The sequence below is a fragment of the Anoplophora glabripennis genome, unplaced genomic scaffold (assembly GCF_000390285.2).
Source record: "Anoplophora glabripennis isolate ALB-LARVAE unplaced genomic scaffold, Agla_2.0 scaffold99, whole genome shotgun sequence".
Classification (NCBI taxonomy): domain Eukaryota; kingdom Metazoa; phylum Arthropoda; class Insecta; order Coleoptera; family Cerambycidae; genus Anoplophora; species Anoplophora glabripennis.
In genome coordinates, this window is record NW_019417182.1 from 839,537 (window position 1) to 853,099 (window position 13,563).

Sequence of the window (13,563 nt, forward strand, 5' to 3'; positions counted from 1 at the left end):
CACGGGGTTCGAAACTTTTACCTTAACAAGAACAGGGAGGTCGTAGCCACTTTGGATACTCCCGTCCCAAAGTCATTAAGGGATCTGCCGGCTAAATTTAATTAACTAGGTCGCATTTTCCTAACTTCCACCAGTCAGTCGCGAACTTCCAACTTATTAATATCTGCATTAATCAGTTTACTGAGTTTGGAATTGGATTACTGTAACAGGGGGTAACGAAACGTTTTTATTAACTGAATCCAGAATTAGAATTTGTCTTGTATTGGAATGTTTGTCTTCGAAAGGGGCAACTTACTTACCTGAACTTAGTCCTTCAAATTATTTATTTATTAAATATATCAACATGGCAATACAGGTTGAAAAGTAATGCAATATAATATATTAAGTACAAGGGTGAAAGCACACAATACTTTTTTAAATTTTGGATGGGACGTTAAATTGGTGTAGAAGAATCTTTAAAAAAAAAACATTTTTCCAATATAACATGAGGCCAAAAGATAAAGTGCTTCAATTATAATTACCTGAATATTCAGATATGACATAATCTCTAACCAGTTGTATAAGCAATGTAAAAGGGGCGTTCTAAAGTAAACAGGACTTTTCCAAAATAGGTATTTCTAGTGAGGCTATCTATGGACTATTACATGCGTTGGAAAGGTAGATCCTTCACTGATGTACTGTCAAAATTTCACGACATTTGGACCAATAGAAGCGGAGTTATTGACAGTATGTTTGTGTCATCGGTATAAAAATAAGCATCGAACAAAGAGCGAATTTTTACCGAATCGTTTCAATAAATGAACCAAATTTATGGTGGTGATTGTTTATCCCTTCGAGCATATACTCCTGGAGGCAGCATCCCAGTGGCTGAGAGTGTAGCGGAGGTTGTAGAGAGAGAGAGAGAGGTATAGGAGGGTATATGCTATCTCTCTCTAGCAGCACGCGATTGGCTGCAGTCCTCTCCCCCTGTTAACGACAGAAGCAGCTGTTGACGGCAGAATCGCTTGCTGCTAGAGAGGGATAGCATATACCCTCCTACACTTCTCTCTCTCTACAACCTCCGCTACACTCTTGCCCACTGGGACGCTGGCTCCAGTAGTATATGCTCTAAGGTTTATCCAGTGGCAAAGTTCATGAATGGTATACGCGGATTAAAAACGGTCGTGAGGATAACATGTTAGCCAACCGTGATTACCGCAAATTCCATCAAAACTGTGAGTGAATTCATCAAAGATCAGCCAAAATCTTCATTTAAATACATGAAATTGGAACTGAGCATCTAAATTAACATTCACAATTCTACTTTGGCATTTTGAAGCGTTTGGTGCATCGTATTCGTTGTATTCGGCCAGAATATCGCGTAGAAGGAAGTTAGCGTTTGTTGCACGATGATGCGAAGAAACTTGTGATCGAGTTTTGACTAAAAATCACATTTTAACTATACTCACTGTATTCACCTGATTTGGAACCGCGCGACTTTTACCTTTCCCGAAAAATTCATTTGCCGATGAAAGGAAAGCGTTTTGTGGACGTGGAAGCCATCTAAAAGGATCATTACATCCTAAAGGACATCCGGGCCGACAATTTAAAACACTCATTCGACATGCTTCTAGACCGTGCAGATCGGTGTATTGAGTGGTTTTGCCAAAAAAAGATTTGTTGTTCTTATTTTTAAAAAGTTTTGTTTACTTTGGAACGTACTTTATCAGAAAATTTCATAGATCTGAAAATATCACGGAAATATCGAGGATTTTTTAAATTTTCATTTTAAGAGTTCCAATTGTAATTATCTTTAAGAGGTGCTGTCACTGGATGTCATGAATTTGCTGTTACAATGATCGAAGAAAAATGTTCAATTCTTTTTACCCAAAATTAAAATTTTTTCAAAAACGTGGATACTAAGTAAGTAATATAATGTGTTTATTTTAATAGAATTTAAACTTCTGTTTAGAAATAAAACCAATATTAAACAAAGAATCCGGAAAATGTACGTTTTTAGTTTTAAATTGTGGTTCATTTATTTTTAGAGTGAATTCTTTAGATTTTTTTTAGAGCATGCATTTGTCTGTAGTATTAGTTATTAATATAGAGTTTATATTTTCGCAATCTGGGAAATACATATTTCTGTATGTCGTGAATTATTTTGTATAAAAATAACAAGATTGCTACTTCCTAAGTAATGAAAATTTTAAAGTATCGCTGAGGTATCTTCAACTTTATAGAAAGGCAATCTTAAAAAATTATCTGTATGTAATATTATCCTAGGAACTAAGCTAAAGTAGCGTATTCGATATTACACTTTATAAGTTATAATACAAATTTCTTAAAGCAAGACCGAAAATCTAAAACTACATACTATTTTTTTAACATATCATTATTTAGTTTGTTTTTGAGACATTCTTGGATTTTTTTAAGTTCTTCTGATAGTCTGTTCATTTTATATCATTCAATAAATTATAACTAGGAAGGGACTTAGTATGAAACCTTGAGGAACTTTAGACACTTCAGAGGATATTAGTCACTCAGTTCTACATAATGTTTCATTTCAGAAAGAATGAAAAATAGTAGGGCTAAGACTTCGGAGTAATAGCCACTTAGGTACATTTTTATGTCAAAATAATCGAAATTATTCATTATAGGCCACAAACATCGAAATATTACACATATTGAACAAAGCCAAATAAAAATACTCAGTAGAAACACTTTGTCTATTACATTGATAGGAACTCCAACCGAACAAAATCATTTCTTAAATACTTTTCATTACTCCTTCATCTCAGTGTAAATTAGCAAAATGTTTCATAAATTTAATCGCACAGCGCGACTATTAGCTATTACTTATTTTTAATTATTTTTGTATGTACCCGTATCAATGCATGAAATACAAACAAAAAGGAAATGAGTCACGGAACTACCACGAACGTCGAATCCCTCACATGCCCTTTTAATTTAAACGTTGAAGTGTCGAGCTCTTGTCTTTACTAAGGTATTTTGAAAAGCAGAAGTTCTTGGAAAAAAATCTTTAACATCTAAAACACGAATATAATTGTATGCGAATCAAAAACGACAATACTAGACTAACGTTTCGCTAACTGCCCATCATCGGGTGATACCATCCTTTTAACTTCGATATCCGACCATCATCAAGTAGTAGTAGTAATTATCCCGGCCTGCGGATAGCCTTCGCCCCCCCCTGGTGCTAACCCCTACGTGTGACTAACCTATCGCCCTCCCCCTGCCCCTTGGCGGGTCTCTTCCAGCCACTGTTGTTCAACACGCTGCAGGTGCGATCGGCTCTCGGTGCCGCCCAGAGACGGAAGCTCTCCTTCAAGAATGTCTCCAACGTGGTGGTGCAGCTGCTGCACAGCATCAAGTACTCCATGGAGGTGCCCTTCTCCAACATGGCGCTGCAGCCCGATCTCAAGGCCACCAACGCCAGGAAGGTGAGTCTATTTTGATGATCACTTCCCGTTCAGTTCAAATTATTGAATGTTTGGAAGCTTTGGGTATTGATACAGCCAAAATGTTCATGCTTTAGAGGTACAGAAGCAGATTGTAGTAAAATCACCGAATAAAGACGTGGTGGATTATTTTCTTTCATTTTTTCGCAGAAGAAGTTAAAATATTTTTTATGAATAGAACGCATCAGTAATTTTCTAAACATATAGTCACAAATTACTGTTTTTTTATTTTTTAGTTCTAAATCTTTTATCATTGAGTGCGTTTGACAACGTACATTGTTTCAAGGATTATCTAAACTGTATCAGCAGCCATCGCTTCAATTTTTAGTTTCTAAATGACAATGAATCGTAGTGGGTTGCGAATGTAGCCACGATAGGAACTGCACTAATTTTTTTAACTTTTAACCAAAAGCACTGATGCATTTTCTCACTGTCACGTGCCACTTTTTTGACATGGTTATCATTAACTGCAATCCATGGCACAGTGCACTCACCTGGCCTGGCACTCCCATGGTTTGAAAGTATACAGTGTGTAAAGAGACGTTATTACAGGCTGTCAGAACTCTTCGTCTAAATAAACAAAGAACAAGACGAATGTTTTTTCCCAGAACTATTCCTAAAAGTTTAAAAGATTGAACGTGAGACATGCCACAGGTACACAAAAACAAAGTGACCTATTCCATGGATGAGACCCATGGATTCCTAAGTATTTGGAACCCCAGAAACCACCAAAAACCACCCTTAAAAGCAACCAAAACTCTGTATTCAGTAAATTTCTCAATATAGGTTCATTGCATATTTTGGATGTTCAAGGACTCAATCAACCCTTGCAATTCTTCAGTTTACCGGTGACCAGAGAACCTTATAAAATAAAAATCCATTAAAATTCTACATTCGGTAGATTTACCACAAACTGCAACCAAAGAAATACAGCTCCAGATTCACGCAGTCTGCACAGCAGACAATTGAGTCACAGCGATCTAGATGTAGGAGGCTGTAATTGAGTGAGGCGAGCTTATGTGGCCATGAACTTAAATTCCTAACCTCGCAGCTACATACAAGCCACTCACCAAATACCGCAAAATATGCTGCAACTTAACATTTACTTGGTTGATCTTTAAATGGGATCCTGAGTCTATGAGTCCATCTGCAGTCATGGTATACTCGAAAAATCTCTCAAGACATTAGCGAATGAATACACCTAAAGACTGTAGTAAGCCAATGTATATGTTTTTAGTTATTCTTTTCCAGTAATTACTGTTAGATGTTTAAAAAAGAAATACTTAAATGAAAGAAAAAAGAGAAAAAGACATGATTCACATGAATCACTCGAAGATAAAAGAGAGCGATACAAAAGGTATAACTAAAAAACACTGTATTGATTTACTTCAGTCTTTAGGTGTAGTGTTGATATTCTCACTCAATCACAGCTGCCTTCAGAGATACCAGGTATAACGTGATTGCAGATAGACTCCTTTTGCAGAGTTCATCCAATGAGAAACCCGGGAGCAGGGAGTTTCTGATATCCATCAGGGGTACAAGACTGATCTATCTAGATAATTTTCCTACGGTATTGCATGAGTGAATCGTATGCAGTGTCTGTGGATTAGAATTTAGGTCCATCGTCAATTAAATAAGCTCGCAATACTCATTTGTCTACTATTTAGGGGTGCATTGTTTATAAATTTGTGGTTTGAGTTTTTGACTTGAATCCGCTCAATGTAGAGTTTTAGTTGATTTTAATGGGTGGTTTTCTGGTGTTCACCCGAAGCAGAACGTTTGAAAGAATTGAATGCCCAAAATGCAACGAGTTTCGCCAATATGATTCGTCGACTCGTTTCTATGTCTGTGCCCAAGGAGTACCTACTGAATGTAGAGTTTTGGTTACTTTCTGGGTTTTGGGGCTTTTGAATAAAATATTTTCCATAACAGGTTGCGTTTTTTGGGTGATCCAAAAATATAGGGTGGCATGAATCTCGTTCGTGGATCAGATCACCTTCTTGTGTACCTTCTGTGTAATTATTCAACTATTCAAGAATCATTAAAGATATAGACTTCAAAATTAGTAAACTGTTGTTCCTTTACAATGGTTACCAACGTGAAAAATCTTAACAAGAACCATCCAGTAACGTCGAAATAAAGAGAAGTCTGAACGGTTTCTACCGTCAAAAAAATTCGACGTTACATAGAATCTCCTTTTAGATAGACTATTTCCTACCAAAACTATTGTGCCCATTGATTTTTAATAGAATAAGTTCACAGTTGAAAGTTCCAAAATCAGCGCAATGCTAGGAACATTTTTAGCAGCGAAGGTAGAGAGAAGAAATAGGAAGGACAAACTCAACTTTTTATAATTACATAGGTACTTTTAATTATTAAGAAATTAGAACAAAGTAACTGACTTATCTATGGCTCTGTCCTAATGTAGTCATGCACATGAAATTTTAATTGAAATGGTTTGTCTAAATCTGTAAAAAAATTTTCTCATTTTCCTCAAAAAACTGTTTTTGACATTTGAAACTCCTCACATCTCCCTTAATTCCCACACCACTGGTTAGTTTTTTAATTTTACCTGTGATGAACTGCACTTTACGAATTCTATATCTTTTATGAGTATTGTGTAATTGAACATAAACTATGTTTCAGTTCCAATCATTCAAAGATCAACGTCGCTATTACACCCTGTATAACAATTTTGACGTGTCATCCACCCCTTGAAATTGTGTCAGTAAAAGTTCATGAATAAATCTAAGATCACTCTTAACGAAAACACAATAAATTCCCAAATAATATAGTGGATGTTGGGTCAAAATTGACAAAGAATCGCATGGTTGTGCAAGATTAAGGTATCTACTAGAATAAATGGACCAAATTTCAAAAAAACATTTAATTTCTCGACCAAAATATCCTTTAGTCTTATGTAACCAGCAATGCTGACCTTACTTCGCGGATAACATTCATTCTGCAAGCACAACCACGAGGTTGCTGCACGGATTTTAAATTTATGCCCTCCCAGAACTAGTTTACAAGCGATATTTCCACATAAGAAAGTGTCTTACGGTGCTCTGCAATCGAACCTGCTTCATTTAAATGGATGATTGCGATTTCTGCTCTGCTCCGGCTAATTGACATTTGCGTAGAAGGGATAAAATCGCACTTTGTTGATCAGTTAGATGCTTTAGTCCAAATGTTTTATTTCGCTAGGCGATTGTGTTTATTTATTTATTGCCTGAAGGAACTCAGCCCAATATCTTTTCAGTCTTAAATGCGGAGTCAGTTATAACGTACAGTGTGAGTCTGTCTATATTTTGGACCGGTCAAACAAATGAATATCAATAGTATGTCAAAGAAACCTACTTTTTTTAATAGAAGAACTTGTATAGTCTTACATAATTATTCCTTCCGGAGATATGTACCAAGACCAGGAAACCTTAATGAGCCAGGGCTATAACCAAAGCAAACATTTTCTAGATACAGGGTGTTGAACTTTTAAATAGCAGTGACAATTAAGATATAATAAACTCTAAAATATCTCTTCAGTGGTATGATTAGATTGATGAAACCTCAACCATTAATATAATTAATTACAGGCAAAAATTTACTTACTTGATACTTGATACGCATACGATTCTGCATTGAAGAATATTTAAACGGCATTCAACTATGTAAATCCCTTGATAACAGTCAATCGATTGACTCATAGCGTAGCAACTAAGCTAGATTCAGTTAAATCGTAATTAAAATTCATTTGATGAACTAACGCTTTATCAACCAGTAGAATATTTTGGAAATTAAATAAATGCATGTAATTCTTTTGGGATTTTGACGGTGGCACAATAATTAAAATTTCGAACAAATATTGTTTAGTTATTAAAAAATAAATCGAAAATGACTCTTCTAACAAAGAAGAGGAAACTATTGCTTTTGCTAAATAATATTTGGAATTAATATGCTATTAAGTTTTCAAAATATTCAGTGGCGTCGAAATTCTGGGATTCTTAGTGCTTCCCAATATCTCCACCATTAATCCATAGATTTCAATATCAATTCAGTGAATGTCGCCTTTAATTGATTGTATCGTTATCCAAAGTTTTATCAATCTAAATCAAACGTTTTCAGAATATTGAAATAAGTTTTCAGGGTAATCCAGTCATAATGTCATTAATTTTATGGAGATGATAGGGAAAAATGAGTAGAATACGAATACGCTATTAAAAAAAAAATTAAATGCATATTTACCCTGATAAAAATATTTTCAAATCATTATTTAAACCCCGTTTTGGACCGCTGACCCACAAAGATTTATCAAGAGTGAATCTTGACCTACCGTATATGTCATTAACCTAGCTTTTAATGCCTTTTTAATCCGTAGGGAGCTACATCGAATAAAGACAGCTTTTTAGCTAGACACATGAATGAATAAGATTTTTTACGTTTTAAATATTAACAAGTTTATTTGTTAATAAATGCAAATGTATAAGGATAATAATTGTTTTCGAATGTTAGATTATACAATTTAGTATTTTTAAGATTGTTAATGTATTCACTACGTTTTCTAATTGAATACGTGTTTTAGTATTATGTTCATTGTTCAATTAATTATTCTGTTTGTAGTACTTATACCTTATTGTGTGACTTATTGCTTTTCAATGAGTATGGTACCTTCATATTTAAAATGACACTACGGCTAAAAAATATACTCACTCATTCGCCCATAGCTTTGTTACTAAAGTTTTATGATCCTCTGCACTTTGATTTTGAAACCAATTGAAAACTCTAGACGACTGATAAAAAATCAGCTGTTTCGCTTCGACCTTCGAACGCTCTAAGTCTAACACGCTGTATCTCGAAAACCAGTAGCTAACTAAGATTTTATGGTCTAAAAAGGTCCAGGGAGCAATTCCCGGTAATTTTGACATGGATTTAGAAAATACTCGGTACATGACCAAAAGAGTTCTATATATGGATATTACCTTTACTGCTGCTAGAGATAAACCCTTCAGACTTTAACTCAATATAATTAGAATTGTGTATACATATATAAACATATATAGGGTGTTCTATTAAAAAGAAAAACAAAAGCAAAGGTCATTGTGGATTTTTTTTTAATTCTGTATCTTCTTAAATTTAATTTTCGACTTTGCCTCTTATTTAACTTTTTTTGCTGTTCAAAAATAATAGATGTGAATGGAGTGCAAAATATAGATAATCATACTGTACTAAATAGACACGCAGAAGTGATTCTAATATTCGCGTGGTTTCAGAAAATATGGAATTGCATTTTTAATCGCGATTTTAAATATAATTCTTTCTATAAAATCACGGATTATTATTTTTTTATTCCAGTAAAATTAGATTTGGGCTAAAACAGATTCTCAGTTCTAGATAGTTCTAATTTAGCTAAATAATTTCTGTCTATCTATTTACAGTCCGCAACTGCAGGGTCAACTTTGTATTTACACACGGATATACAGGGTGTGTCCTAAGTTTATGTCATAAATCAAGGGGATGATTCCTTGGGTCATTTTATGCCCAAAAACCTTAATAAACCAGGGCCTTAAAGTTACTGGTTTCCAAGATAGAGGGCGTTGAAATTGTTCAAAATATCAAATTTTTTCAATTATCTCTGAAGTTGTTTGACGTGGATTGACGTAACTTGAGAAAATTATGTAACTAATTAAAGGTAATAATTCGGTATATTTCTATGTAAATCTGTCTACCAGTGGCGGAGATTCATGGGTCTGTATTATTAAAACCTCACTGGATTTACCGAAAAATTAATAGGCGCGTTTAATCGTCATGTTTTTAATAAAAAAATTCTGCATTTTCTTCACACCATATTCGAGTTACTGTGTTCATGTTTGATGTTTTCATGTTTTCATCATTTTAAAATAATTTGTAATAGGCATTTCAAGCTTTAAAAAATATATATGAAGCAGATTTAAGACAACGAATCATAAATGAATGTCAGCAAGTCAGACAAATGCGAGCAATTTTTGAAAATGTACGACAGTTGTTGAGGCGAAGGCTATGTTGTGTTGCTGGCAATGCAATGGTCGACATTTTCATTTTACTGTTATTTGTCTGACTTGCTAACATTCAATCATGATTCGTTGTCATAAATCTGCTTCACATTCTTCTGGTGTTTTATTTTTTTTTAACCATGACAATATGACAATAAATTAAACGCGCCTATTAATTTTTATGAAAATCCAGTGGCGTAGCTTTTCTGAGGGCTTTAATGACAAAGGTCCCCTGAATCTGCGCCACTGGTTCTCAATTTTATATAGAAATATACCGAATTCTTACTTTTAATTAGTTACATCAGTTTCCCTAGTTTTGTCAATTTAGGTCAAACAACTTCAGGGATAATTGAAAAAATGTGATACTTTTTAAAAACTTTAACGCCCTCTATCTTGAAAACCAGTAACTTTAGGGCTCTGATTTATTAAGGGTTTGCGCCTAAAATGACCCAAGGAATCACCCCCTTAATTTACGACATAGATACACCCTGTATTATGGTCGCCATATAACATGGTTTAAAGTTAGTTCAAATATTTCTTCATCCACGTGTTATAAGTCAAAGTTGGTGCTCTAGTTAATTGGAAGACCCACAATATTTCATAGTTTTATTAAATTTTTTCACCACCACCCATTTTAAAATGCAAGGTGTTTGACATTTGGAAAATTTTATTTGCATACACGAAACTTTTTTGTTTTTATATACACATAATTGATCAGTGTCTTCCCACCCTTATGCCAAGTTCTGCACGAGCTGTCTTTAATGCTTGTCTAATTATGCATCTCGATTAATCTAGATTAGACTATTTAGATGTCGTAAGACTGCATGATGGTGTTGTTTGCATTTTAGGACGCGGTAAGTGTTGTTAGCTCTAGCTCTCTTCACACGAGCACTTAACTGTGAGTAGTCAAGACTAAGATGGCGGTAAGTGCTCACTACTTACTGCTTATTTTCTCACCCTCATACGATCGTACCACCCACCTGGGCGTTAGTGCTTTAGCGGAATCAGTGCTAGGTAGGTAACTTTATGTGTGTTTTTATTATTTGCTTCCTATCACAGGGGCTAGTATCCACCAGGAGTATTATTATTCGCTTAACTTTGTTTATTTTACAGGGTGTTTTCTAAGTCCATGCTTTAGCAGCAAAGATTATGTCTGTTTAGAACAAAAAGCTTTGATGAAGTAAAGGTCTAAAACCACTTGTTGTCTTGATACAATACTATCAATTTTTTAAAAATATCTTATTCTAAAAATGTATCTAAATATGTTTAAATTAAATGTAAGCTAATAATTGACCTAATTAAAAGCAAAAATTCACTGCATTTTTCTACAAATATGACAACCAGTGGTGGGAATACTGTGGGTGACTGTCATTAAGAACCTAGAATTTTGGAAATTCGATAAGTTCACTTAATGACTATTTCTAAAAAAACGAAAAATGCACCATTTTCAAGTCATTATTTTTTTTATTGAAAATTATTCTAAAATAACTCAAACTATTAATTTCATGCAATAAAATCTATGAGAATTTAGACCTTCAAAAGCCCACGAAGTCGTTAATCGGAATGTTTAATTGCCTGGAAAACAGCTCCCAAGAAATTGTAAAATTTATGAGCCGTTGATGTTTTTGGATAGTTGAGCTGCATTTAAAACTGCATGTCGAACAAAAAATTTGCATATTTTAAAGCAAAGAGTATTCGAAGAAATAAGAAAATAGTTCATGAACATGTCCAAAAACGCTTAGTCTTAGAATATTAATATATTCACAAAATCTGTTTTTGTTTATATCTTCCAAAAGGGTTGACCAAATGAATTCAAATATAGTGCAGGGTATTACCTAAAAATCTGTACGATTTGAATATGGTTATGATAAATAAGATAGTTTAACTTTTCTTGAGCAGTATTTCTACGCCACTGAAATTTTCGAAAAAATAGTTGTATTTTCAGGAAGAGTGGATTAACTGACGTATCCCTTTTAACGTGACAGGCGACAACACATAATTTGACTTTATTTATCTTAATAAACGATTTGATGGACTGGCCCAATGACCTCCTAGATCGTCAGACCTGAATATGCTGGACTTCTTTATTTGGAGTTATCTTAAAAGTTTGTGAATGCAGAACCAGTTGAGAACTCAATGAAGTACATACAACATTAAAAAGCGATTTACCGACAATTTGTGTTGCCATAGGCGTACCGTGAAAAGGGGTTTTAAAAATACATTTCGCAAATTTCTCGAAAATGGAGCGTCCTTTCGAAAAGAAATAGAAAAGTCTCGTATTTATGTAAGTTCCACTGCTCTTTCAGAAAATGCTACTGTTTTTGCAAAAAATAATAACGATATCTCTGAAATATCTCATTATTATGTTCAAATTAATTTTTCCTTGTTATGGTTCACTTTTTTCTTGTTAGAGGGTTTTCTTCTTTATAATATTTTCACTATTTTTAACCCCAATATTTTAAATTTGTTTAATTTGATACATTTTAAATTAAAAAATAGTAACAACTTAAAAATGGCTTATTTTTTCGAGCAAAATATAAGTATACTTTTTAGAAATAACATTTAGAACTAAATGCATATGCCCAATTTTCAAAATATGCAATGGCGTAGAAATTCTGAATTTCTTCGTGACTGCCTCCTGGAATTTCCACCAATGGTTGACAGACTTGTATATCTTTAATTAACTGTCATGTCTCATGTCTTCAGCTCTATTTGAATACATGCATTTCCCTTCTTTTGAAATTTCAATGTCCCATATTTCAAAAACTAGGAGCTTTACCCCATGGCTTTCTGTTCTAAAATGATCCAAGAAACGACCTCATCAAGATCAAGTGACTTGGATTTAGACAACACCTTGTATATGTATGATAAAATGAAATATTTTAAAATAAGCACATCTAACAGCTAAATCATTAGTGTCGATATGCACTATGTTATGCAACAGCTTTAAAGGCATTTTAAATAGAAGTATTTCGTTAAAGCACTAAAAGCTATTACCGTTTAATTTAATTTATAATCCTTATCATCACACCATAACTAGATTTAAGTTCCTTCAGTTGGTTAAAGGGATAAGAATATTCGAATATTTGTATAGCTATAGATTCTTGTTTAATGAATTGTAGCCTGCAGACTTTTTTACAGTTTGTTTGGATTTAACAGACAATTTTATATCTAATTTGTTGTTTTACAGCCCGTAGCTTCACTACATAAACACATAATACCAATTTTCATTCTCTTTAATTTCTTTATTTCAAAGATTTACCGCCGTCGTGTATTTTACAACAGCGAGCTGAAATTGAATTAACAACGCTACTGTGCTGACATTTCCAGATAACATCCAACATAACTGAAAACAGTCTGCAGGCATATAACTTGTTAAAAACCGTCAGCCGTTACTAGACTGCACACCTAGAATCCGACAGAGTCTGGAGGACTTGGCATTGCACATTGTTTTTTTCCATCAATCGAGATGAAAATAATGTAAATAAATTAAACGCTGACGCCTCTAGGACACTAAAACTATATACAGCGTGTCCCACTAGTGCGGGAAAGTCCAATGTCTATGTTAAAATGAGGAATATATGGATTTTTCTTTTTACTGTGTTGCCACATTTCTCGGAATGTACAAATTAAAAATATATTCAACTATACAGGGTGTTCCACTTTTCCTGGACAGACACCAACTTTGGTTTTTTAAATGGAAACACACATTTTTTATATTTTTTTCGGATTCTACATTCTACAACTTTGCTATACCTGCTCATATACCAAAATTCATTAGTTTTTCATGAAATCTCATTTCTATGAAAAAATGCGAAGTTTACAAATAGCTTATATGTAAAATAACGTAGTAGGCTCCTGTCAAATGATAATCTGGAAAATTTTCGATTCACATAAGGTTTAATAGAAAAGCGACAGTAATAATTGTGAAATGAATTACTCTAAAGAAGAATTAGTAAATAAATAATAGAATAATTAGTAAAACTCATGGTAACTGTTTATTGGCAAGTCGTATTTACCAAACTAATAATCCAGATTTACAAAGATATCCTCGTACAAAGTGTTTTGTAAAACTGAAC

The 13,563-nt window shown here is 33.8% G+C and overlaps 1 protein-coding gene across 6 annotated transcripts in view; it reads left to right on the top strand.

The window, feature by feature from the left end:
* The window catches only part of LOC108904553 (Ca(2+)/calmodulin-responsive adenylate cyclase), a 350,154-nt gene that overhangs the window by 309,939 nt on the left and 26,652 nt on the right, over positions 1–13,563 (top strand). For 4 of the 6 annotated variants that reach the window (XM_018707158.2, XM_018707159.2, XM_018707162.2 and 1 more), the window contains exons 8-9: positions 3,261–3,443; positions 10,333–10,338. In XM_018707158.2, coding sequence (XP_018562674.1) covers positions 3,261–3,443; positions 10,333–10,338 — 189 coding nt within the window. The remainder of the gene's footprint in view (positions 1–3,260; positions 3,444–10,332; positions 10,339–13,563) is intronic. The other 2 variants (XM_018707160.2, XM_018707163.2) reach the window with 2 other exon arrangements.